The 24,708-nt window shown below is 35.0% G+C and overlaps 1 protein-coding gene across 4 annotated transcripts in view; it reads left to right on the forward strand.

The window, feature by feature from the left end:
- The window catches only part of LOC124367445 (P3 protein-like), a 68,703-nt gene that overhangs the window by 26,832 nt on the left and 17,163 nt on the right, over nt 1-24,708 (forward strand). For 3 of the 4 annotated variants that reach the window (XM_046824263.1, XM_046824264.1, XM_046824265.1), the window contains 5 exons: nt 412-694; nt 8,289-8,506; nt 10,375-10,549; nt 11,156-11,418; nt 11,832-12,018. In XM_046824263.1, coding sequence (XP_046680219.1) covers nt 412-694; nt 8,289-8,506; nt 10,375-10,549; nt 11,156-11,418; nt 11,832-12,018 — 1,126 coding nt within the window. Of the gene's footprint in view, nt 1-411; nt 695-8,288; nt 8,507-10,374; nt 10,550-11,155; nt 11,419-11,831; nt 12,019-13,659; nt 13,774-24,708 lie in introns of all 4 variants that reach the window. The other variant, XM_046824267.1, reaches the window with a different exon arrangement.

Genomic DNA, 24,708 nt, shown 5'->3' on the forward strand with positions numbered 1-24,708 from the left:
GGTGAACCAATAATGACCAGAACTCAACCTACCGCAGTAGCAGACATGCCATGGATTTCTCCACCCATCACTCCAACATTTTAAAGGTTATTCAAGATTGCCATTCAGATTAAAGGATTCACATTGTTTTTGAGATTAACAGATCTATCCCTCCTATTCCTACAGATTGCTGTAACATCCCAGCCATGGGAGCAATTGTGCAGAATTAATGGTTATCCCTGTGTATAGTAGTCATTTTATAAAAGAAACAATTTAACTTATTATTCATCTAGGGTAGTATAGTTTGTATGAAAAATGTGTGCATTCTAAAAAGCTTGGTTACTTTGATACTTTTAACTTTGTTCTTGTGGTTCAAATATCCAAGAAGTTTTTTGAGGATGTGATTTTACTGATTGTCCATTCATTACACAGGTGGTAAAGCAAGCAGCCTGGGCGGTGGACTTCTATCCTGATAAACTTGTCGGGTTGCCCATGTACGAGCAGGCGGAGGTGAACTTCACCACTCGGGACTTCTCTGCGGCGGAGGTGCAGGCAGGCAGAGTCCTGTTTGTGTCTGACCAGCCACAGATCGCTCAACCGCAGACATCCGCGGTGATACTGCGCACACAGAATATTTCAGACGATACTTGGGCTGGCTCGTTTCAGGTGATGGCCAACTTCATAGGATATGCCGAGGTCAAAATGGTACTGGAAAGTAAGTTACGTTGTACTTGCATTGCGTAGAATGATTGTTTAATACACAGTAAAAATACTTTATATAAATTTAAGTAATATTATAGCCATTCAAAGTTACGATGCAAAGTTAATGTGCATTTATTTAATTTATGGTGACCAAACGTCCAGGGAAACCAGAATTATCTTCCAAGTTTTTTACAATGTTCTACAGTGTCCCGGAATTTTGTCTTGGGACACTCAAAAGTCCTAAAATTCTGTTTTAAATAAGTTTTATAGAACTATTTAGAGACTTTCTATTTCATGCCATGAATTTGATACGGAAAATCAATATATTTGAGGCTTTTTTACCAAGAAATTTAATTTCTTTGACTTGTGTGCAGTTTACTGTGTTTTTCCATTCTATCTATAGACAATCATGTAAATTACCAATGGCATTGGTTGCACCACTTATCACAATCATGTTATAAGATTATGCCAGTCATATTAGTTATATTTATGCTTGTAATACTTGAAATTAATTAGTAGTATCATATTGAGTTGCACAATGCCAAAACTGCTTGTACAGTAAATTCGTTGCCTCTTATTGTAATGATTGGATCTATATCAAAAGGAAGCATTTTGATTACAAAGCGGGCTGCTGTGTTTGTAACGGTTTTATTATTATCACTAAATGATAAACTGATCCCAAGATCAACCAAACCTATTTCAAGAATTATTGAATAATTTTAATGTTTAAGGATGTCCTCATTATAATACATTCAAAGGTCTTAAAATTTGTTGAAATAGAAAATAAAAATTTAGATATTATATTTAGAAGAATGTTGTATTATTTGTAATGGGTTTGATTTAACTGTTTAGGAAATCCATAAAAATGTTGGTTTTATATTAAATGTAGACAATAGACAATAGACAATAGACAATAGACTTTATTTACATAATCTTGGAGATTAGCATTAGCGTCAAGTTACAAATCATTAAAAAAATGTTACAGATTTTTCTGAAAGTTATCAGTTTTGAGATCGACCTGTTTTATTCAGATATTCTTCTAGTGAGTAGAAAGGATTCTTCAGTAGCCAGTTTGTTAATTGTTTCTTCAGCTTCTGGGGTGGCACATTCTTCAGGTTCTCTGGTAGAAGATTAAAAAGTTTTGCACCAATGTATGATGGTTTCTTGCTGTATAGAGTGCGGTGGTGAGGAGGTAGGGCAAAGTTTGCGGCATGCCTGGTGTAGTGATGGTGGATATCTCTGTGTCTTTGTTGTTCTGTAGAGACTGTGTGCAGGATGACCTCTTGTATGTATAGTGACACCACTGTGAGAATGTTTTGCTCGACAAATGCCGCTCGGCAGCTCTCTGTTTGCTCGAGCCCTGTCAGAGATCTTATAGCTTTCTTTTGTTGAATGAGGACTCTATCCAGGTTTGTTGCAGACGTTCCTCCCCAGGTTGCTATGCCGAACCTTAAATGGGTTTCAAGGAAGGCATAGTAGGCGGTCTTTGCTGCCTCTGGCGTGCTTATTTGACGGAGTCTATGGATCAGAAAAGCTCCTGAGCTGATCTTCCTACATAGTAGATCTATGTGTGTCTTCCATGAGAGGTCGGAGTCGATTGTGACGCCCAGGTACTTTGTGTTGGTTTTATACTCATGTAATCTGCCTACTGATGTTTCTGTGTTTTTTAATCTAGTGTTAAAAATTATTTGTACAGTTTTATCAACATTAAGGACTAGGTTGTTTGGAGCGCAGTACTCTTTGGTCCGGTTAAGAGCTCTTTCGGTATTTGTGGTGAGTGACTCACTGTCGTTTTCTGCGAGTGTGATAACTGTGTCATCTGCGTACATTACAGTGTGACAGGGCCCTTGTAGGTACGTTGGTAGGTCATTTGTCAATAGGATGAATAGTATTGGCCCCAGGACAGATCCTTGTGGTACTCCTCGTTTTACTTCCAGCAGATCAGATTGGACCTTTTCTGATGAGTTATTAACAGTATGTCGCAGCTCTACGAGTTGTTTTCTATCACTCAGATAGCTAAGAAACCATTTTGCTGATTGTCCATTTATTCCCAGTGCTTTTAATTTTTCTATCAGGCAGGTATGACTTATGCAGTCGAACGCCTTGCTGAAATCTAGAAAAAGACTGGTGACCATATGGCCTTCCTCTAACATGTCTATAATGTGCTTGACGAGTTGTATTATGGCCGTGGCTGTTGATTTGCCCTTTAGGAAGCCATGCTGCTGGTTTGTGAGTAGTTTATTTTGGTTCAGATAGTGTAGAAGTTGTTCCAGTACAATTTTTTCTATGACTTTAGAAAAAGTTGGTATGAGAGAGATAGGGCGGTAGCTATTAGTTTCTGTTCTTGGTCCTTTTTTGTACTTGGGATATATCTTGGAGATTTTTAATTTGTCTGGAAAAATGCCTTGCTGTAGGGATTTATTTATAATGTTGGTTAGCGGCATGGTTAGTTCGTTTTTGCAGTCTTTGGTCAGCTTGGCAGATATATCATCAATGCCGGCGGAGGTTTTTGGCTTAAGGGTATCTATAGTTTTCTGCACCTGTGTTTCTGTTATTTGTTGAAATTTGAAACTATTGTTCGTTATTGGGGTTTTGTAGTTGGTAGTACTATTTGGGTTGATGTTGTTGTTTTCGAGTGTCTTCTCTGCTATGGTTGTGAAGTAGTTGTTAAAACAGTTTGCCACGTCCACTGTGTCCTTTATGATATTTCCGTTGACTTGTAGTTCAATGTGATTTTTTGTTTCAGCTGAGGCTTTCTTTGCTGCATTTATTACTTGCCACAAGGCTTTTGATTTGTTGTGGGACTTGCCTATGTGGTTAGAATTTTGTAGCTTCCGTAATGTCTTTAGCTTGAGGTCATATTCCTTTTTCTTTGCGGCTGTGGATCTTTTATCTTCCTCTTTCCCTGTGCAGAGTTCATGTTCCAGTGCTTTTATATACTCTCCTTTCAATCTGTTACATTCACCATCCCAGTATGGTCTTGTTGAGCGGCGTTTCTGTACTGATTTGGTGAGAGGACAGGCTGTGTTGAGGTGGGTTTGGATTGCATTTTGAAAAAGGTTGTAGGTTGAATTGATGTCTTTGGCCAGGAGAACTTTTTCCCAGTCTTGACTGGCTAACAATGATTTGAAGAGTTCAGTGGTAGTTGAATTGAATATTCTCTTTGTTTCTTTTGGTCTTTTTAATGAGCTTTTATTTAAGTTAATTTCTGCCAGCTGTGCGGTATGGTCCGAGAGCCCAGTTGTCACGACTGATGTATGTAGCCTGTTTTTTTCCATGTTCGTACATATCCAATCTATTGATGTTGATGTTAGGTGCATTACTCGGGTTGGTGGAAGTTGTTGCCTTGTTATATTGAAGAATGAGAGGAACTCTAGCAGTTTGTTATTCTCGTTGTTTGTTTGGAGGTTATTAACATTTATATCACCCATTAGTAGTATGTGTTTATTTGTTTGGTGAGGTTGGTCGATAATATCTGCAAGGATGTCAATTGCAATGTCCAGATTGGCATGAGGTGGTCTGTAAACCCCCAGAAGCAGCAAGACTTCCGTTTTTATTTTTATTTCAGTTAGAACTGCTTCACAGACAAGTTCAGAGGTGTCATCACTTGTGCGTAGGAGTCTTACAGATTCTTGGAGGTGTAGTTTTACATAAGCCGCCACTCCTCCTTTTTTATTAGTTTTTCTGCAAAAACCGCCAATAAGGGAGTAGCCAGGTATGCAGGTGTTTTCCAGGTTTTCTTTGGAAAGTCCATGTTCAGTTATTAATATTGTGTCTGGGTTTTGTTCACAAAGGAAGTGGGAAAGCATTTCTATTTTATTTTGCAGGCAATTTATATTTTGATGGGCAATTTTCAGCGGAGATAGTACCTTTTTGGAGTTAGTTTTAATGTTGAGTTTAGGAAGGTCCTGTTGCGAAATTTCTTCTTTTGAGTTGGTAATAAAAAATGTTGATTTTCTTGAGAGCTGGGTAATTGACTAGTTTTTTCTAGAGCTGGCAGTGTGGGAGTTGAGCTTTGTGTTGTGTGTGCGTTGTCTGAGGCCATTTTATTTTCTGGTTGATTTAGGGCTAGTGGTCGTTTAGCTTCATTTTGGGGTTTAATAAGTTTGTTGATGTTTCTGTTGTAGAAGTCCTCGAGAGATTCTTTTGGTTTGAGTTGTTGAGCTGAGTATGGAGGTAGCTTTTTTGTTGAATTTTCCAGTGTGTAGGTTTCTGTTGTAACAGATGCTGTGTTTGGTTCTGGGTTTAACCTAAATTTGGCTACTTGCAGTGACACACTAAATATATTTTTCCTATTATCTGTTTTATGTTTGGTTTGGTGCTTTATTGGAGTGTTTTTATTCTTATTTTGTTTTTTTCCTTGGAAACATGCCTCTGCTGTTGAGCATGTCGGTGCAGCTATGCTAAAGTTTTCCGTTAAGTTTGAGGATCCGTCTTGGTTTTGGTGTTGTATGGTTTCAATCAGCTTTTCCATTTTTTCCTGGCGTACTTTCAGTTCTGTTAGCTGTGTGAGAAGGTAAGAGTTTGTGTTCATAGCATATGGCTCACTTGTGGACGTTTGAGTTTCAGAGTTTTTTAGTATTGTTTCATTCTCTTCGGGGGGGTTGCTTGCAGTTTCACTAGCCTTGGAATTAGTTTCGTGCAGTAGGTTTTTAATCTTTTTTTCAAGTGACCTAATTAACTCTTCTTTTTCTTTGTCATGTTCTTCAAAAGCCCTAGTTAGTTGTTCTTGCATTTCTTTTTCTTTTCCTATTTGCTTCTCCATCTCGTGAAACATGTTTTGTAGTGTTTCATTTCTTTGTAGAATATGCTCCTTTTCGTTCTCTAGATTTGCTATTTGTTCGTCATAGGCTGGTTGAATTTTCTTTTCCAAGTCAAAAATCCTTGCTCTAAGCTCGGTGTTCTCCATGTTCACTCTTGAAAGATCCTGCTTAAGAGTGTAGTTTTCAGAGAGTAGGGCATTTCCTGCCTCTGCAGCCAGGGTAAGAGAGGCTTCCAGGTCATCATTTTCTAGATTATTAAGATCTTGAATTTTTGTATGGATTTCATTCATATCATTTGGGCACATTCTAGGGCTATAGTCTTTGTTTATGGGGTCTTCAAATAGAACCTTGCTTTGATATCTCAGTGTTCTAGGTGTTTTTAACACGGGGATTTGCTGTGATTCCCCTAAGGCTTCAACGGTTATTTCAGGGAGGGAACTGTTTTGTGGATCCACTATAGTGTTACATGAGTTACACGTCCAGTTATGTACTTCATCCTCGGTCATTTTTTTAAGTCGCTTCTCAGTTATATTAATACACCCACCATGGTACCATTTGTCACAGAATCCAGTACAGCGGATTCCAGAGTATTTTACCCCAATACTGCATACACCACATGGGTATTTGGGTGTTTGGATATTCTTTTTTGACATATTCAGGCGGTCAGTGTAGTGGTCTGGTGTATAAAAAATAGCACTGTTTTTTATTGAAACTTTGGCAGTCTGTTTAAGTCAAAACGGTGGTTAAGTCAGCATGGTGGTCTATTGGTGTAAGACATCACCGTTTTTTATTGAAAGTCAGAGTAAATCAGTTTTTAAAAGTTGGCTTCTAAATAAAACAGTTGTTAAAACTAAATTAAATTAATAAAATTTGTAATATAGACAGGTTAAAAAAAGTAATTAAGGCTCGTATAAACAGTTATTATAACAATAAAAATTAAATTGAATTAATTACAAATATTAAAATACAAAAGTTGTAAGCCAGATAAGTTTAAAAGCATAAAAGGTGACAATAACAATTACAACAATAATAATTACAATGCACACATATTAAACATTTAACATTAAAATAATAAAAAACACAAATATAACAATTAGTTAAATAAATTAAATAGCAGTCAGATAAAAGATTAAAATAAAAAATTATTATTACGTTCAGACAAGATTACTAACAAATTTAAGAATTGGGGTAGCAAAAAGTATATGCCTCTAGTAGGATTTGAACCTGGAACTATCACATTAGGAGCCAGTCACCTTATCAAATGAGCTATTTGATATTGACAAACAGTTAGCAGAACCAAACACTGATAGTTCAGTTTATACAACTGGCAAGAGAAAAAGAGTTTTCTTGTCTTTAAACAATCACTGGGCTTTCCAAAATGTTATTGTTAGTTAATATCTGTCAAACTTCAAATGCCACTGTTAATCTTCAAACTATTGAGATTATGTGATGTAGTCAATACAATTAAGTTTTTAATAATAAGAGTGAGGTTATGTTATGAGAAGATTGTAAAATTTTAAAACTTCAATTAAAAATAGTCTTACAGTCCAAGTCCATGTCTTCAAGAATGTCACTATAGTAAAATCTTCACAAAAACACAGAATTACAAACCAGTGGAAAAACTAAAATTTTATATAATTACTTAAATTAGACACCACATTATAGAGCTTATCAGTTCAGGTAGTTCCATCACATTTATGTATAAGAAATTATTAATAAAGTATATACGATGTTGACAAATAAGTCAGAGGAGTTTTTTTTTTTTTTTAGAAAAATTGGGGCCGATTGGTCATTGCGGGTGGGGGGGGGGGGGGTGGTGGTGGATATAAATCTGAAGGCATTCCGGTTTATTCAGTGGGAATAATTTGGTCAATGATTTGGTTTAATGACATTATATCTTAGACATAATTTGGAAGTATTTATGACAACCTGTATTTGATTTTTTGAATTTTTTTAAGTGTAGAGGCCATTATGTACAACATTAGCAATATATTACTGAGTGTACACAAGTTAAAGTGACATAAAGTACTAGCATGTGTAATCCCTACAAACCCAAAACCTAGAGGACTTACAAGCAGCTGACAACTTTCTGTAGTTCTGTGCTGCCCCAATATTGAAACTACAGGCACATATGAGGTAAAGTGTACAGTGTATCTGCAAAATGTTAAAAAAATAAGAAGAATTTTTATTTTGGGTTTGATTAAAACAAACTTTTCAAACCCTGAGTACATTTGCAAATCCAGGAAGAGGATTATTTTAATTTGTTATCAGTTATTGATCACAATGGGTAAATAGTACAGTTTTTCATATTTTAAAAATTTTAAACTTTTGTTGTCCATAAAAGTGTTTTACTCAAATTGTTGAGGAATTAAGTATACATATTCCTTTTATAAAGTTAACCTGGCTGCTAGCTAAATTTTATAACATTTACTCTAGCACTTTTCGGGATACAACTAACAAACTACTTGACTATTGTATTCTCATAAGGAACCTTTTTTTCCCCTTCTAACAAAATGCATTTAAAATGTAAAATTAGTCGTTATTCGAATGTGTTGAGTCTAAAACAATGCAATCACTACCTAAAAGTATTAAAATTAAAAAATCCTCAGTATGATATTTTCAACAGCCACAAATTATATTTGTGTTCCAGCAATGTGATTGAGGCCTATTTATTTATTTTTGGGATATTAATTTCTTAGTTGTGTTAAAAAAGGTGTCAAAATTGCTGTACATGAGATGATATTGCGCTGCATTTTTCATTAGTAAACGCTCTTCCTTCTTTAATGAACATATTCGCCTGTACACGAATAAATTTGTGATCTCCCTAACCCTGTTGTGGTCCAGGTGAGGGTGAGAGCCGAGTGTCGAAACCAGTGAAGGTGACTGTGGCTCGCAAGCAGCAGACCATAGACAAGGTCTTTATCACCAGTGTCATCATTCTGATGTCCATCATATTCGTCAACTTTGGTTGTGCCCTGGACTGGTCCTTCTTGCGCAAGTCTCTTGCGAAACCCGTCGGCCCTGCCATCGGTCTGTTCACACAGTTCATTATCATGCCATTGGTAAGTATCTCAGACGTAATGGTTATTTAATTGTGCTGAGACAACTTTTGGAGAATGATAAATTATTGTTGCCTAGCCATTAGAATTGTCAGTTTAGTGTTAAATCTGAAAATATATGTTGTCAAAGTTTATAAATTTGAAATTCTCAAATTGCTAGAGAAAGGCTTTAGGAGTATTGAATACTTTTCACTTTTTCTCCACAAATAATTTTTTCATCAATAGTAGATCTAATTAATGAACTATTTGGAAAATATAATAATGACAACTCTTCAATTTATAAAATTTCTTAGAATTGTAAATTTTGAGATATTTAAAAATACCTATTACATGATCTTTTTATAATTTAGAGAAATTACTTACTGTCTAGTGAGCTTCTTGGATATTGTATCCAACAGGAAGCACATCATGTAAAGTAAGAGATGTTATTAACTCATTAATGCTGATTATATTTCCAAAAATACTAGGTATGGTATAGATGGATTTTTAACTCTTAAAGCTATTACAAAGGTTGTAATTTAATAATAAATTCCTCGCAAAACATAAAATAACACAGAGTGTTTTTTTTAACAGCAAAGATAAAAAAATGCGAAATGGGTATTTTGAGTGTGGTACACTTATACAACAATACACTGATCCTGTCAACTTCTAATTTAACTCTCTGGCTTTTTTGCAACCATCTGTCTCTTGTCCGAAAACTATATATCACAATTTATTATATAATTGTTGTGTGTCTTTTTTCCATAAAAATACTGTTTTACAATATTTTGTTGTTGCATAATTATATCTCTGTAACATTATTTTATTTTTCATTAAACTAGTGTACTAGTTGCATAACCAATTGTTAAAGAATTAAATTCTCTTCGCTCTGTATTTTTCTTAACGTTTCCATTCAGTATTGAGTGTAAAAACATTGTGGTGATTTAGATGACCGATGTGCACTCAGTTGCTAAAGCAGTGGGTTGACTACTGTTTCTTGTTTACTTTGTGGTTATTTATACATAATTATATTTACTTTTAGATACTCAACTATCAATATAACAATGTTTTTATCTATGTTTTTTTATCTATTTTCTAGACAAAATATTAAAAATGTAACATTTTCTTGCTGCATAATGCAATATTTCACTAGTTTCAGTAAATTGCTTACAATTTTGGTGATATTATATTAAGTAATATTTATTTAATGTTTTAAATTTTACGTTGTCGCAGGTTAAGTGTAAGAAAGGGCCATGTGGCCCTAACTTTTCCTGTATAAATAAAGAATTTTTCCATTTAATTTTTTTTAATATTTTGAATGTAGAAATTTTAACTTGTAACATTTGCATTTCATTGGAAATTGAATTTTATGATGTTTTGTCATTTTATAAGAATTAAGTTTTAGGAAAAGTTAAGACGAAAGTTTTCAAGCTTGAAAACAATTGAATCACCCATTAATGAAAAGAAAAAAATCTGTCCAGGACTGAGACTTGGCATGGAGGGTTTAAGTACTTTTATGTGACTACAACTCTTTCTTCACCACTTTCACCCCAAGAGCTAGATCTTCTGCCTCCAATAAAGCTTTAGATGAAAAATAGCAATGACAAAAATTAGAAGTAAACTATTGATGTAAAATTGTTTACAAGGGCTAATAGCAAATTGCTCAAATTGTTTTTTTAAATATTTAATTATGTGTTTATTATTCCAATTCTCATTTACTTAATCGTTTTATTATATAATTTTAATAATTAATTAATTCAATTACAATTCTGTAACTGATATTTTACGGCCATATCCAATAAGCTTTCTGGCTTGATATAAACCTTCTTGTTCTTTTAATTTTTTTAAACTTAATGTGTTCTTAAAATAATTGACCATGAGTGTTCGCGCAGCTGTCTTACGTGATTGGACTGTGGCTGTTCTACGATTCTGTGCCGATGAGGCTTGGGTTCTTCTTCACAGGCATCTCTCCGGCCGGCGGCGCCTCCAACATCTGGACGGTGACCCTCGGTGGCAACCTTAATCTCAGCATCACTATGACAGCCATCAGCACCTTGACCTCCTTTCGTGAGTTCACCTATACATAACGTAGTTATGGTAGGAAGGGTTGATTCAATTGAATTTTGAGTTTAGCTCTAGTTCACCTTCCTTTTATTGCAGCGTCTGGTATCTGACACTGTCTCAGACTTGACTTCTGAAATCTGAAGTCATGTTCGTTTGAAGAGATCCAAAGAAAGTTGACGACGGAGAGGCTCGAAACGAAAAATTTACATACTTTCGACATCAGAGACACCATAAATAGGTGTTGAAATAGACACCACTTCACCTATGTGTTTCCAGAGGGGGCCCTACCACTCATCTAAGATTAGTGAAAATAAATATGCTGGTCAGGTCATGTTATCCATTGTAACTTAGTAGATACTGTCAATAGCTTCATGTACAAGTGGATGATGGAGATATATTGTACAAAATTGTATAGTGAAATAAGCTTATTTAACTATTTCTTCAAGTTTTAGTCCAAAGAACTTGTATCTTTAATACATTACATTCCAAACAGATGAGATTGATCTAACCCCTCCCACCAAAGAAATAAGAGTTGGTAGGTTTGGACTGGTAAATAAAGCCTCGATGCACTACTGCTTTCATTGGGCAAACCGAAATGTCATGTTCTAGTTATGATTCCACTGTGGTCGTTTACACTGGGAACAGAGATCTTCAGCAGCGGGGAGATGGTGGTGCCATATATGCGCATCGCATCGTCTGCCGTTGCCATGGTGGTACCTCTGCTTTTGGGCTATGCGATACAACGATGGTTTCCTGCTCTCTGCAAGGTCCTCGTGCGTATCCTCAAGTCCTTCTCCATCATACTGATCCTGTCCATCATCATCTTTGCCACAATCACCAACTGGTACCTGTTCCGGCTGTTCACTTGGCAGGTCAGTGAGATGTTCTAAACATAAATTTACTTTCTTACCTTGCTGTAGTACATAAGTAAGTACTTGAATTTGGTGGTAATAAAGTAGAATTCACATATTTAAAAATAAATTTAGCTTGCTAATTAAGTGATCCTTCAGAAAGTACAAACATTCACTGGTTCCAGTCTTTTTATATCGTCACAGGTCATATTATTGATGGAATGATGTCATCTGAAACAAATACACTACTAAAAAATTATTCTTTAGTTCAGTGCATGGTGATCATGCTGGAAAGGTATGCAGCAACCCTGATTGGACTACGTACTAGCTCTGTTAAGACAACATCCTACTGATGTGCTAGTCGTCTCCGTTAAGACATTGCTATCGTATATGTTGTACTTATTTATCTAACTCCTCTTTTTACCTCTTCGCAGATCATGTTGGGTGGCATGCTGTTACCCTTATTGGGCTACATACTCGGAGCTCTGTTAGCGTGGACGCTGAGACAACCTCCTGCCGATGTGCTAGCCATCTCCATCGAGACAGGCATACAGAACACTGGCATTGCTATCTTCATGCTCCAGTTCTGTCTCGGACAGCCTGAGGCTGATTTAACAACTGGTATGAGCTTTTTCATTATTTTTTTTATTTAAGTGTAATGCATAATTGATTGATCTTCTTTGAATACTATACATTTTTAGTTCCTTTTCAAATTCTTAATTGTTATTAGATTTAGCCTTAATGATTATGATGACAACATTTGTTTGACTTTGACCTGGGCAGGAGAGAGGTCGCTTTGCCACGATTCTAGAAACGTGTTGCTTGTATTCAAAGTTGACATGGGATTATCTCCTCTGATTTGACCCAACATGTCATCATCCCCTTCTTCACTATACAGGGTCAAAAAGTCCAAGGATCTGTATAATCTGTTTTGTGGTTTTCTGAGAGGAGCTAGAGAACCTATCAAGAGCACAATTTTGTGAAATTTAGGTTTTCTGACAAAATTTTATTATTGGATAAACTTATACACTTTGGTGAGAATGATTTTTGTAACTCTTTTGTCATCATGAATTTGCATTTCAGTTACACCCTCCAAATCTTCAGTGATCACAGATGTTCAACCTGAACGTTTTCATAGACACCCTTAAACTTGCCGAACAATTTTTATACTTTATCCTTGTTGTTTTGGCTATCACCATACAATTCAGTATGATGGCGATGAACATTTATAGATGACAATTTCCTTGCATTTAACAAATGTATAGCTGACCGTATTTCCCATGCAACAGGTTATTCAATAATCTTGAACGATTTAAACATGAGAGGAGTTCTGAGAGGTGACAAGCACAATTATTGTGGTGCTTCCTGAAATACAAGAGTATAGGATGAGACTACGACCTTTTAAAAAGAAACATACCACGTATTTTGCAAATGTCACAGTGTAGTGAGTAATACGGTTATCACAAGATGTAATAACTTATAATGAAAAGGTTGGAGACTTGAAACTGTGTACATGGGTTTATTTTGTTCCAAAGAAGAACCTTATCTATTTTTTGGTCAAAAGGTCATTGGATTGTCTGTCCATCTGTCCAGCACCTACCTGTGCAATAATTTTTGATAGAAAGATCCTACAGATTCGAAACATGGTACATAGATTTCTCGTGGTTTAAGACAGAATTCCATTGCTTTTGGGCAGCCCATCCGTTTGTGTGATAACATGTTATGTTCTGTTGGATCCTTCCATACTCCATTGAGTCTCTTTATCAGATAATTATAATTATGTCACTGTTTATAAAATCGGTTAGCAATAATTGTAGTAGTTTGTTAAAACAAATTCATTAAAGGCAGTAATCCAATTAGGTTACTGTCCATAAATAATCATTCAGCTAACTAGTTTACAACCAAACTAAACTAATCCATCCAACAAAGTCTACTAAAAGCAGTTCCTAGTTGTGTTTCTTAAAATATAGCAGATTGTGTAATACACGTGATAATTGGAACTTTTGATCCAAACAATAGTTGGCTCGGGCAGAACTGACATTGGAAGTTTATCAGGGCATTTGAAAATGAAAAACATTACAAAAGATTAAAAAAACAACATGATAAAGAAATATCTTTTGAGTTTGTGTATTGGAATAAACTCTAGTGATGTTTTTAGACGTCTTGTCAGTGAGTTGCAGTTCTAGACTACCCTTAACCAAACTGTAATCAACTAACCTAACCTAACAAAGGTGTCAAGGTAACTAAAGTACACTGTTACAGCTGTTCCAGTAGGGGTGTCTATCATGTCACCGTTACCTCTGATAGCTCTTCAGCTGTACCGATACTTGTGTAACCAACTATCAAGGACAAGGAGAATGTCTTGGGTAGCTTGAGGTAATGGGTGGCATGTGTACATGGGTAGCTTCTTGGTGGCTTCTGGCTAGGTTTAGAACAGCTGCGGTTTTTACCAACAAACACTTTTTGGAGGAATGCTTATATTTTTAGTGCTTTCTTTCAAAAGGTAATAATTTCGTACAGTAGAAAATGGTTTGAAACAGACTCACTGATCTGAGTTTCCATGTTAACTCTTTCGTGGATAATAACTCCAGGCACTTATTGAACATCCATAATCTATTATTTTGCTGCTTAGAATCAAAATCATACACAGTGAGAGGTCCACTGCTCTGACTTCTTCTGCTATTGTCTTATTTCTTTTTTTTATTTTGTTCTCCTATGACAAGAAGGTTATTAATTGCACTTAGTCCTATAAAAACCTTAATGTCGCTTCCAGAATGACAAGATATTCAAGATGGGTAAGGTTAGGGGGTAGGGGCCACCTCCTATCAAGATCCATGAGGAAGAATTGGGGCACTAATCTCAAATTCATGTCCCCTTGGAAAAAGGAAAGGCCAGCTCTGAACCAGCCTCTCCAGGCAAAGCAGAGGGGGTGGCACACCCTTGTTGAGGCTGGCTAGAACTTCTGATACTTAGGGAACGAATTCCACCAGCTCCAACAGTCATCTCCCGCAGTAGACTAGACCTATTGAATTACCCTTTTGCACCCCAAAATCTCGACATTTGCGGTTAGTGATGTGCCGCTCCTGAACATCCATAAGGTTGCCTAGATTGAAGTGAAACATCGATTTTTGCTGTGCCCAGTAGTAGTTTCAACTGGAAGGTATAAACCAGCCAGAAGTTATTCCTGCTGGGATCGTTTTTTGTTTTTTTTTAATTTCTTACTTCATCTTTTAAATTTGTTATAAAATAAGGATATTGTTATAATGAAATGTCCACTAATTTTTTGTGATATGTAAAGCAGCAGAGATGCTTCTAAAACATTATTTCTGCTTAACTAACTAAAATAAACAATAAAAATGTAGTAATGGTGGTCTGATTTTAGCAGAAATAATAGTTAAAGTAAAAATAATAGTTGAGTGTTGTTTGCACTAAAGAGCATCAACTGTCAGCTAAAGATGGTACGGCAGTGTGAGGCACGACAAGTACTACAGCGGCTCTTCATTGATCAGAGCATTCCAGGGATTGTGTGCAGGATAGGATTAAACGAGATAGATTATAGTGAAGGTTATATAAGGTTACATTAGTGGAATCTGTCATAGTTACTATGGTACAGCTTTTTGCACTAAGCAAAGTTCGATTGCTGAACATTTGGTATGAGTTGAAACTGAACGCAAATAATGCGTTTCTCATGAAACTCCATGTTGTAGTCCCTGAACTGTGACATTATGTTCTACATGTCAGCATAATATAAATAGGACTTTTCTGTGAACTACCTTCATCAAGTTGAACACTACACAATTCATCAAGCAGTTTCTCATGACACTCCATGTTGTAGTCCCTGAACTGTGACATTATGTTCTATATCTCAGCATAATATAAATAGGACTTTTCTGTGAACTACCTTCATCAAGTTGAACACTACACAATACAACAAGCAGTTTCTCATGACACTCCATGTTGTAGTCCCTGAACTGTGACATTATGTTCTACATGTCAGCATACTATAAATAGGACTTTTCTGTGAACTACCTTCATCAAGTTGAACACTACACAATTCATCAAGCAGTTTCTCATGACACTCCATGTTGTAGTCCCTGAACTGTGACATTATGTTCTATATCTCAGCATAATATAAATAGGACTTTTCTGTGAACTACCTTCATCAAGTTGAACACTACACAATACAACAAGCAGTTTCTCATGACACTCCATGTTGTAGTCCCTGAACTGTGACATTATGTTCTACATGTCAGCATACTATAAATAGGACTTTTCTGTGAACTACCTTCATCAAGTTGAACACTACACAATACAACAAGCAGTTTCTCATGACACTCCATGTTGTAGTCCCTGAACTGTGACATTATGTTCTATATCTCAGCATAATATAAATAGGACTTTTCTGTGAACTACCTTCATCAAGTTGAACACTACACAATTCATCAAGCAGTTTCTCATGACACTCCATGTTGTAGTCCCTGAACTGTGACATTATGTTCTACATGTCAGCATACTATAAATAGGACTTTTCTGTGAACTACCTTCATCAAGTTGAACACTACACAATACAACAAGCAGTTTCTCATGACACTCCATGTTGTAGTCCCTGAACTGTGACATTATGTTCTATATGTCAGCATAATATAAATAGGACTTTTCTGTGAACTACCTTCATCAAGTTGAACACTACACAATTCATCAAGCAGTTTCTCATGACACTCCATGTTGTAGTCCCTGAACTGTGACATTATGTTCTACATGTCAGCATAATATAAATAGGACTTTTCTGTGAACTACCTTCATCAAGTTGAACACTACACAATACAACAAGCAGTTTCTCATGACACTCCATGTTGTAGTCCCTGAACTGTGACATTATGTTCTACATGTCAGCATAATATAAATAGGACTTTTCTGTGAACTACCTTCATCAAGTTGAACACTACACAATTCAACAAGCAGTTTCTCATGACACTCCATGTTGTAGTCCCTGAACTGTGACATTATGTTCTATATCTCAGCATAATATAAATAGGACTTTTCTGTGAACTACCTTCATCAAGTTGAACACTACACAATACAACAAGCAGTTTCTCATGACACTCCATGTTGTAGTCCCTGAACTGTGACATTATGTTCTACATGTCAGCATACTATAAATAGGACTTTTCTGTGAACTACCTTCATCAAGTTGAACACTACACAATACAACAAGCAGTTTCTCATGACACTCCATGTTGTAGTCCCTGAACTGTGACATTATGTTCTATATCTCAGCATAATATAAATAGGACTTTTCTGTGAACTACCTTCATCAAGTTGAACACTACACAATACAACAAGCAGTTTCTCATGACACTCCATGTTGTAGTCCCTGAACTGTGACATTATGTTCTACATGTCAGCATAATATAAATAGGACTTTTCTGTGAACTACCTTCATCAAGTTGAACACTACACAATTCATCAAGCAGTTTCTCATGACACTCCATGTTGTAGTCCCTGAACTGTGACATTATGTTCTATATCTCAGCATAATATAAATAGGACTTTTCTGTGAACTACCTTCATCAAGTTGAACACTACACAATACAACAAGCAGTTTCTCATGACACTCCATGTTGTAGTCCCTGAACTGTGACATTATGTTCTACATGTCAGCATACTAGGACTTTTCTGTGAACTACCTTCATCAAGTTGAACACTACACAATTCATCAAGCAGTTTCTCATGACACTCCATGTTGTAGTCCCTGAACTGTGACATTATGTTCTATATCTCAGCATAATATAAATAGGACTTTTCTGTGAACTACCTTCATCAAGTTGAACACTACACAATACAACAAGCAGTTTCTCATGACACTCCATGTTGTAGTCCCTGAACTGTGACATTATGTTCTACATGTCAGCATAATATAAATAGGACTTTTCTGTGAACTACCTTCATCAAGTTGAACACTACACAATACAACAAGCAGTTTCTCATGACACTCCATGTTGTAGTCCCTGAACTGTGACATTATGTTCTACATGTCAGCATAATATAAATAGGACTTTTCTGTGAACTACCTTCATCAAGTTGAACACTACACAATTCATCAAGCAGTTTCTCATGACACTCCATGTTGTAGTCCCTGAACTGTGACATTATGTTCTACATGTCAGCATAATATAAATAGGACTTTTCTGTGAACTACCTTCATCAAGTTGAACACTACACAATACAACAAGCAGTTTCTCATGACACTCCATGTTGTAGTCCCTGAACTGTGACATTATGTTCTATATCTCAGCATAATATAAATAGGACTTTTCTGTGAACTACCTTCATCAAGTTGAACACTACACAATTCATCAAGCAGTTTCTCATGACACTCCATGTTGTAGTCCCTGAACTGTGACATTATGTTCTACATGTCAGCATAATATAAATAGGACTTTTCTGTGAACTACCTTCATCAAGTTGAACACTACACAATACAACAAGCAGTTTCTCATGACACTCCATGTTGTAGTCCCTGAACTGTGACATTATGTTTTACATGTCAGCATAATATAAATAGGACTTTTCTGTGAACTACCTTCATCAAGTTGAACACTACACAATACAACAAGCAGTTTCTCATGACACTCCATGTTGTAGTCCCTGAACTGTGACATTATGTTCTACATGTCAGCATAATATAAATAGGACTTTTCTGTGAACTACCTTCATCAAGTTGAACACTACACAATTACAACAAGCAGTTTCTCATGACACTCCATGTTGTAGTCCCTGAACTGTGACATTATGTTCTACATGTCAGCATAATATAAATAGGACTTTTCTGTGAACTACCTTCATCAAGTTGAACACTACACAATTCATCAAGCAGTTTCTCATGACACTCCATGTTGTAGTCCCTGAACTGTGACATTATGTTCTACATGTCAGCATAATATAAATAGGACTTTTCTGTGAACTACCTTCATCAAGTTGAACACTACACAATACAACAAGCAGTTTCTCATGACACTCCATGTTGTAGTCCCTGAACTGTGACATTATGTTCTACATGTCAGCATAATATAAATAGGACTTTTCTGTGAACTACCTTCATCAAGTTGAACACTACACAATTACAACAAGCAGTTTCTCATGACACTCCATGTTGTAGTCCCTGAACTGTGACATTATGTTCTACATGTCAGCATAATATAAATAGGACTTTTTCTGTGAACTACCTTCATCAAGTTGAACACTACACAATTCACAAGCAGTTTCTCATGACACTCCATGTTGTAGTCCCTGAACTGTCATTATGTTCTACATGTCAGCATAACTGTGAACTACCTTCATCAAGATAATTGACACTCCAAGTCCCTGAACTGTGACATGTGCATAATATAAATAGGACTTTTCTGTGACTACACAATTCATAGTTTTGAACACACTCCATCATCAAGTTTCACAATTCATCAAGCAGTTTCTCATGACACTCCATGTTGTAGTCCCTGAACTGTGACATTATGTTCTACATGTCAGCATAATATAAATAGGACTTTTCTGTGAACTACCTTCATCAAGTTGAACACTACACAATTCATCAAGCAGTTTCTCATGACACTCCATGTTGTAGTCCCTGAACTGTGACATTATGTTCTACATGTCAGCATAATATAAATAGGACTTTTCTGTGAACTACCTTCATCAAGTTGAACACTACACAATACAACAAGCAGTTTCTCATGACACTCCATGTTGTAGTCCCTGAACTGTGACATTATGTTCAACATGTCAGCATAATATAAATAGGACTTTTCTGTGAACTACCTTCATCAAGTTGAACACTACACAATACAACAAGCAGTTTCTCATGACACTCCATGTTGTAGTCCCTGAACTGTGACATTATGTTCTACATGTCAGCATAATATAAATAGGACTTTTCTGTGAACTACCTTCATCAAGTTGAACACTACACAATTCATCAAGCAGTTTCTCATGACACTCCATGTTGTAGTCCCTGAACTGTGACATTATGTTCTACATGTCAGCATAATATAAATAGGACTTTTCTGTGAACTACCTTCATCAAGTTGAACACTACACAATACAACAAGCAGTTTCTCATGACACTCCATGTTGTAGTCCCTGAACTGTGACATTATGTTCTATATCTCAGCATAATATAAATAGGACTTTTCTGTGAACTACCTTCATCAAGTTGAACACTACACAATTCATCAAGCAGTTTCTCATGACACTCCTTGTTGTAGTCCCTGAACTGTGACATTATGTTCTATATCTCAGCATAATATAAATAGGACTTTTCTGTGAACTACCTTCATCAAGTTGAACACTACACAATTCATCAAGCAGTTTCTCATGACACTCCATGTTGTAGTCCCTGAACTGTGACATTATGTTCTACATGTCAGCATAATATAAATAGGACTTTTCTGTGAACTACCTTCATCAAGTTGAACACTACACAATACATCAAACACTGAACGTACCTAAAATTTTCGGTTGAGTCAGTTGGAACGCTGTTGAAACCCTTGTTAGGCAAGCTTATGCTCATGGTTACATCTTTGAGCAGTAATTTTCCAAACATCTAACGGGGCCCAAAAAGTGAATTTTAAATATCTTTAACCCTCTGGGTGATATGCGTCTTTATCAATGGTGAGGGGCCTATTTTTGTTAATTGTGCACATATCAAAAAACTGTTTATACAGCCAAAAATTTTATTATATATAATTATAATCTTAACCCTTTGCATGCCACTAATAAATGCATTAACATTCCTGAAACGTAAAACATAAATAAATTTTGTTTCTTTAAGTTCAAAGCTAATTTTTATTATAGCTAAATTATAAAAGGTAAAATCAAAAACGTATAAAACAGGGCATTTTACTTAAAATTAGTTTATTGATTAGTAAAAATAAAAAGAATTCTTTACAAACTCTTTATTTTAAATACATTTTTTATTCAATAATAAAACCACTTATTAACCCTTTGCACTCCAAAGGCCTGCATTGCAGGCCATGGCGGTGCACGGGCAGACTCCCCACCAACTCCAATTAAAATACGTTAGCCTGTCCCACAGCTCCAGCGGCCTGCATTGCAGACCATGGCGGATTCCCCACTAGCTCTTATTTATTTTTGCAATGGACGTGTTAGCACTCCACATTATTTTGAGCCAACCATTGCGTAACAGTTTAAATGCCAATTTAAAGGTCTACTTTACTAATAGCTATTTAAGTACTAACACTTTGCTAATTTTTTAATTAGTTAGCTTATTTCATGTATTTTACGTGTTTTTCTTGGTTATCTTTTATTTAATGTACAAATGATTTTAAAATAATACTTTATTAAAAGGTGATACTAGGATAAATAAATAGTTTTTAATCGATTCCAAGGTTTTTATTATTCAAAAAATTTAAAAAACGAATAAAACCTAACCTAAACAATATACAGTAGTGTAAAAACCATAGCATATTGCTATAACATATGTATGTTTACAAGACAAATTTACCACAAACATACAAAAAATGCTAATAAATGAAATAACTTTTTTAACGAGTTACTAATAATAGTATTTGAATAAAATTTGGCCGTTAATAATAATAATACGTGTATAAAAATATAAAAGTGTAAAACCAATTGCATTTTGCAATAATAAAAATTTTTATAAATAAAAATATTAAGTATAGGTATATATAATAATTATAAGTGCAGGAATATTAAAATTGTAAAATCAAAATTAGTCCTTAAACCTTTTCGCTTTGTGGTATAATCTAAAACAGTTACCAGCATGTAATCCCGGTTTGTTTGTGCAAGTGTCACAGTACATTCTTGTACGCCTTGTTATCCAGATGTGGTAGATGTTATCTTTGTTTACTATTCGTGTAACAGATAAGCTAAGTAGGGTGGGACCGAGCTGTAGGACAATCAAGATGTTGCTTCATCTCCCCTTTCAATGTCTGAGATAGAGATAACAATATCAGTCAGCAAGTCTAAAAATAAAGGTTGACCTAAACATGATATGCAATTCTCTTACAAACGTGATATAAAGAATTGCATTTAATTCAACTAAAAAATTTATTACTGGTTATTGAAAATATTGCATTTTATTCACTGGTTATTTCTAATTCTGAAAACTTTATTTGGTACCGTATAGATACACCACAAAAATCATAGAAAATGAAATAAGACACAATACGTGCTGCCTGCAATGCAGGACATTGGAGCGTTCAAGCAAATTAGTATCAGCCTGCATTGCGGGCCATTGGAGCGCAAGGACGAAAAAATTATTTATGCCGCCGGAGCTAGTTTGAGTATGGCGCTGGCCTGCACTGCAGGCCATTGGAGTGCTGGGACATTCTATAAAATCATTTTATGAAATCCATTGGAGCGCTAAGGGTTAATATTAAAGTGCAAAAATAAATAACAACTTTTATTTCAGTTGTGTGGGTCTGATGATGTGTTCCTTGAACATGAAAGGCCTCATAAAAATAAAATTTCATAATTATTGGAGTGCTTGTTTATAAATTAAGTACTAATAAATTGTTAATGGCATCTTTTTCATATAAAAACTGTAAAATTTACTGCCCTAATTTTGTCCTGCTGTTTGTATGCATTGAATAGTTTCAAAATTCTCTTAAACTAAAAATAAAAATATAAGGGTAAGAGTTTAGCTGTCCCAAGTTCTAAGACACACATGTAAAAATTAAAAATTTTAAAATGTAAATCATTTATGCACAATGAACATATTTTTAAATTGTAGTGTTTTATTTTAACCAAAATCAATTTTACATTCATTTATTAATAATTACAAAATAACATGGTTTATAGTGGCTATACAATATTTATTTATAACTAAAAATTACAATCCAAAATCACAATAACTTCGATTCTTACAAATAGTACTCATTGAATAATGTTCATGACACTGTAAAATCTATAGGGTGATAATAAGTACCTAATTAAAAAATAAGTTCAAGTTTATACAGACTGTTATCATTTAGTTAGGTTCAAGGGCTTACTTTCCTTCAAGAATCAAAAGTGAGATAACCATGTTATATAACAAGGTGAATGAGTATAGATTATTGTAAGTTAACTTTTAGTGCAGATTAATCTTAAACAACATAACACAATTTAACAATTACCAGAGTTTTTCTTAAAATTTTACTTTATACAACATTAAAACATTTCAATCTTCACTGATGAGTTGTTGTTAAATCAATTGGTGATTGTGTCACCAATATGTGTGCTAGTGCTAAACTGAAATCACTCAATCGAATTCTCTACTCCAAGTAAACATGATGTAATGCATGGCCACTGTCAAGTTAAGTTATAATAAAACCGGTCATTCACAATATCGTACTCAAATTTAAAAAAGAAACAACCATTTATCTGTCCTCATTCATAATAATCTGTAGTACTATTTTGTAGCAGTCATCTGACAGGACTTTCAATCAATTTTAACAAAAACTCTAAACAAAATGTTGTAACAATAAAGTAGTCCATACAGTAAAACAACACCACACGTAAACACGTAGTAAAACGTGTAAACACCTAGTAACACATGTAAACACGTTGTAACGCACGTAAACAAAGTGACTGCTATGTTTTTAGTTATAGCTCAGCTGAATGTAATGTGTTCAACAGTACTTGGTGTAATCTGGTCATATATTATCTGTTAGACAGGGTTATTATAAAATAATGGAACAAAAATAAAGTTAATTTCTTTACAGACAGAGTAAAAAAATCATGAAAAATTCCTAAAACAATATGTTTTATGAACAATTTTTTATGTGTATTGCAAAAATGTTAATATGTATTACAAATACTTGATATAAGCGTGGTCAGTTATTCTACAAATGTCCAGAGTAAAACTGCCATTCTAAAGGCATCAAGTGTATCATGTTGATATCATGTAAAAAGTTAAACTGTGATCAGTCCTTTTTTGGCAAATTACGACATAACTGATATACCTAGTGACTAAAGTAACCCACCTCATCAATTGACCTTGACTTATAAGATTTCTGAGCAGCACTAACACTATCCACCTACATCACATTTATTTATTTATTCAATCACAACATTTCCTTACAAATTTTAGATGCCCAAATCCAGTGGACTTGTCAGCAAAACTTATAATTTCTAAAAACCTTTACATTAACCCTTTAACCACTGCGTTCCTGGATTTATGGTGACATCCGAGTGCCGGGCTTAGTTCCATACTAAGACTCCCCAGCACCGATGTCAGTTTGTCAAATAATTACAACATACTGTGACTATCACATATCTATCTGAGAATAAACATTGGAAAACAACTCGTAAAATATCAAAGTAACCATTCCTGAACACGTGTATGATACAAAGCGCGTGGTATCCAAGTAGTTTGAGAAATTGTCCAGAAGATTGCACCATCAACTGGACAGCTATCTTTTCTAACATAATAGAACGCGAAGTAACACAATATTACAGCTGATGGTGGTTGTTCACAAAACTAGAGTTGCATGATATATCTCGGGTACAGCAGTTAAAGGGTGAAGTACATTACAGTAATACACATACCATGCATTCACATTATTCTATCAAATAAATCTAAACTTTGTGTGGCTGGGTGGGAGAATTCATTACTTAATGTGTTATAATAGTGGAATTATCTCAACTCTAATATCTATGATATTGGTGACAAAATAATATTTTGAGCAAGGGATCATTGGAAAGTAGACAGCACAGAACAACAAACAAGAGGAAGAAAACATGAATTATGGAACAGGAAACCACTGGAATCAGGTTACAAATGGTGAAGCAGCGAGAATAGACTCTAGATGGCCTGGGTTGACATGTATGTTTATCACCGAATATAACAATAGAATATATTCACTTTGATGAGACAACACCACCAACATGATACTTGTTTAAATTTGCGCCCTTCCCAATATTTGTGTTGTGTTGAGTGTTCAATAAGCTTCCCCAGCTCTTAGCATAATAAGGGTCATTCCTCACCAAGAACTATATTAAGTCACTTCTGTATTATCTAAATTTGTGATTACTAAATCTTAAGTTTCATTTGAACATTTTAAACATTTTTTAAATTTAAATTTTGACCATTTAAAAACATTAATAATCCTTTACAATGGCTGTGTCTCTCTTATACATTGTACTTTATTCAAGTTACTAATAGTTAAAATCGCCTACAACTTTAAATATATGTATTAATAACCCTTTGTATACTATAAAAAAGTTACCTAATATCTCTGTAACAGAAAACTAAAAATATTAATATTTTAAGTTATTAAAGTTTTTTTTTAG

This window comes from Homalodisca vitripennis, chromosome 8 (assembly GCF_021130785.1).
Source record: "Homalodisca vitripennis isolate AUS2020 chromosome 8, UT_GWSS_2.1, whole genome shotgun sequence".
Classification (NCBI taxonomy): Eukaryota; Metazoa; Arthropoda; class Insecta; order Hemiptera; family Cicadellidae; genus Homalodisca; species Homalodisca vitripennis.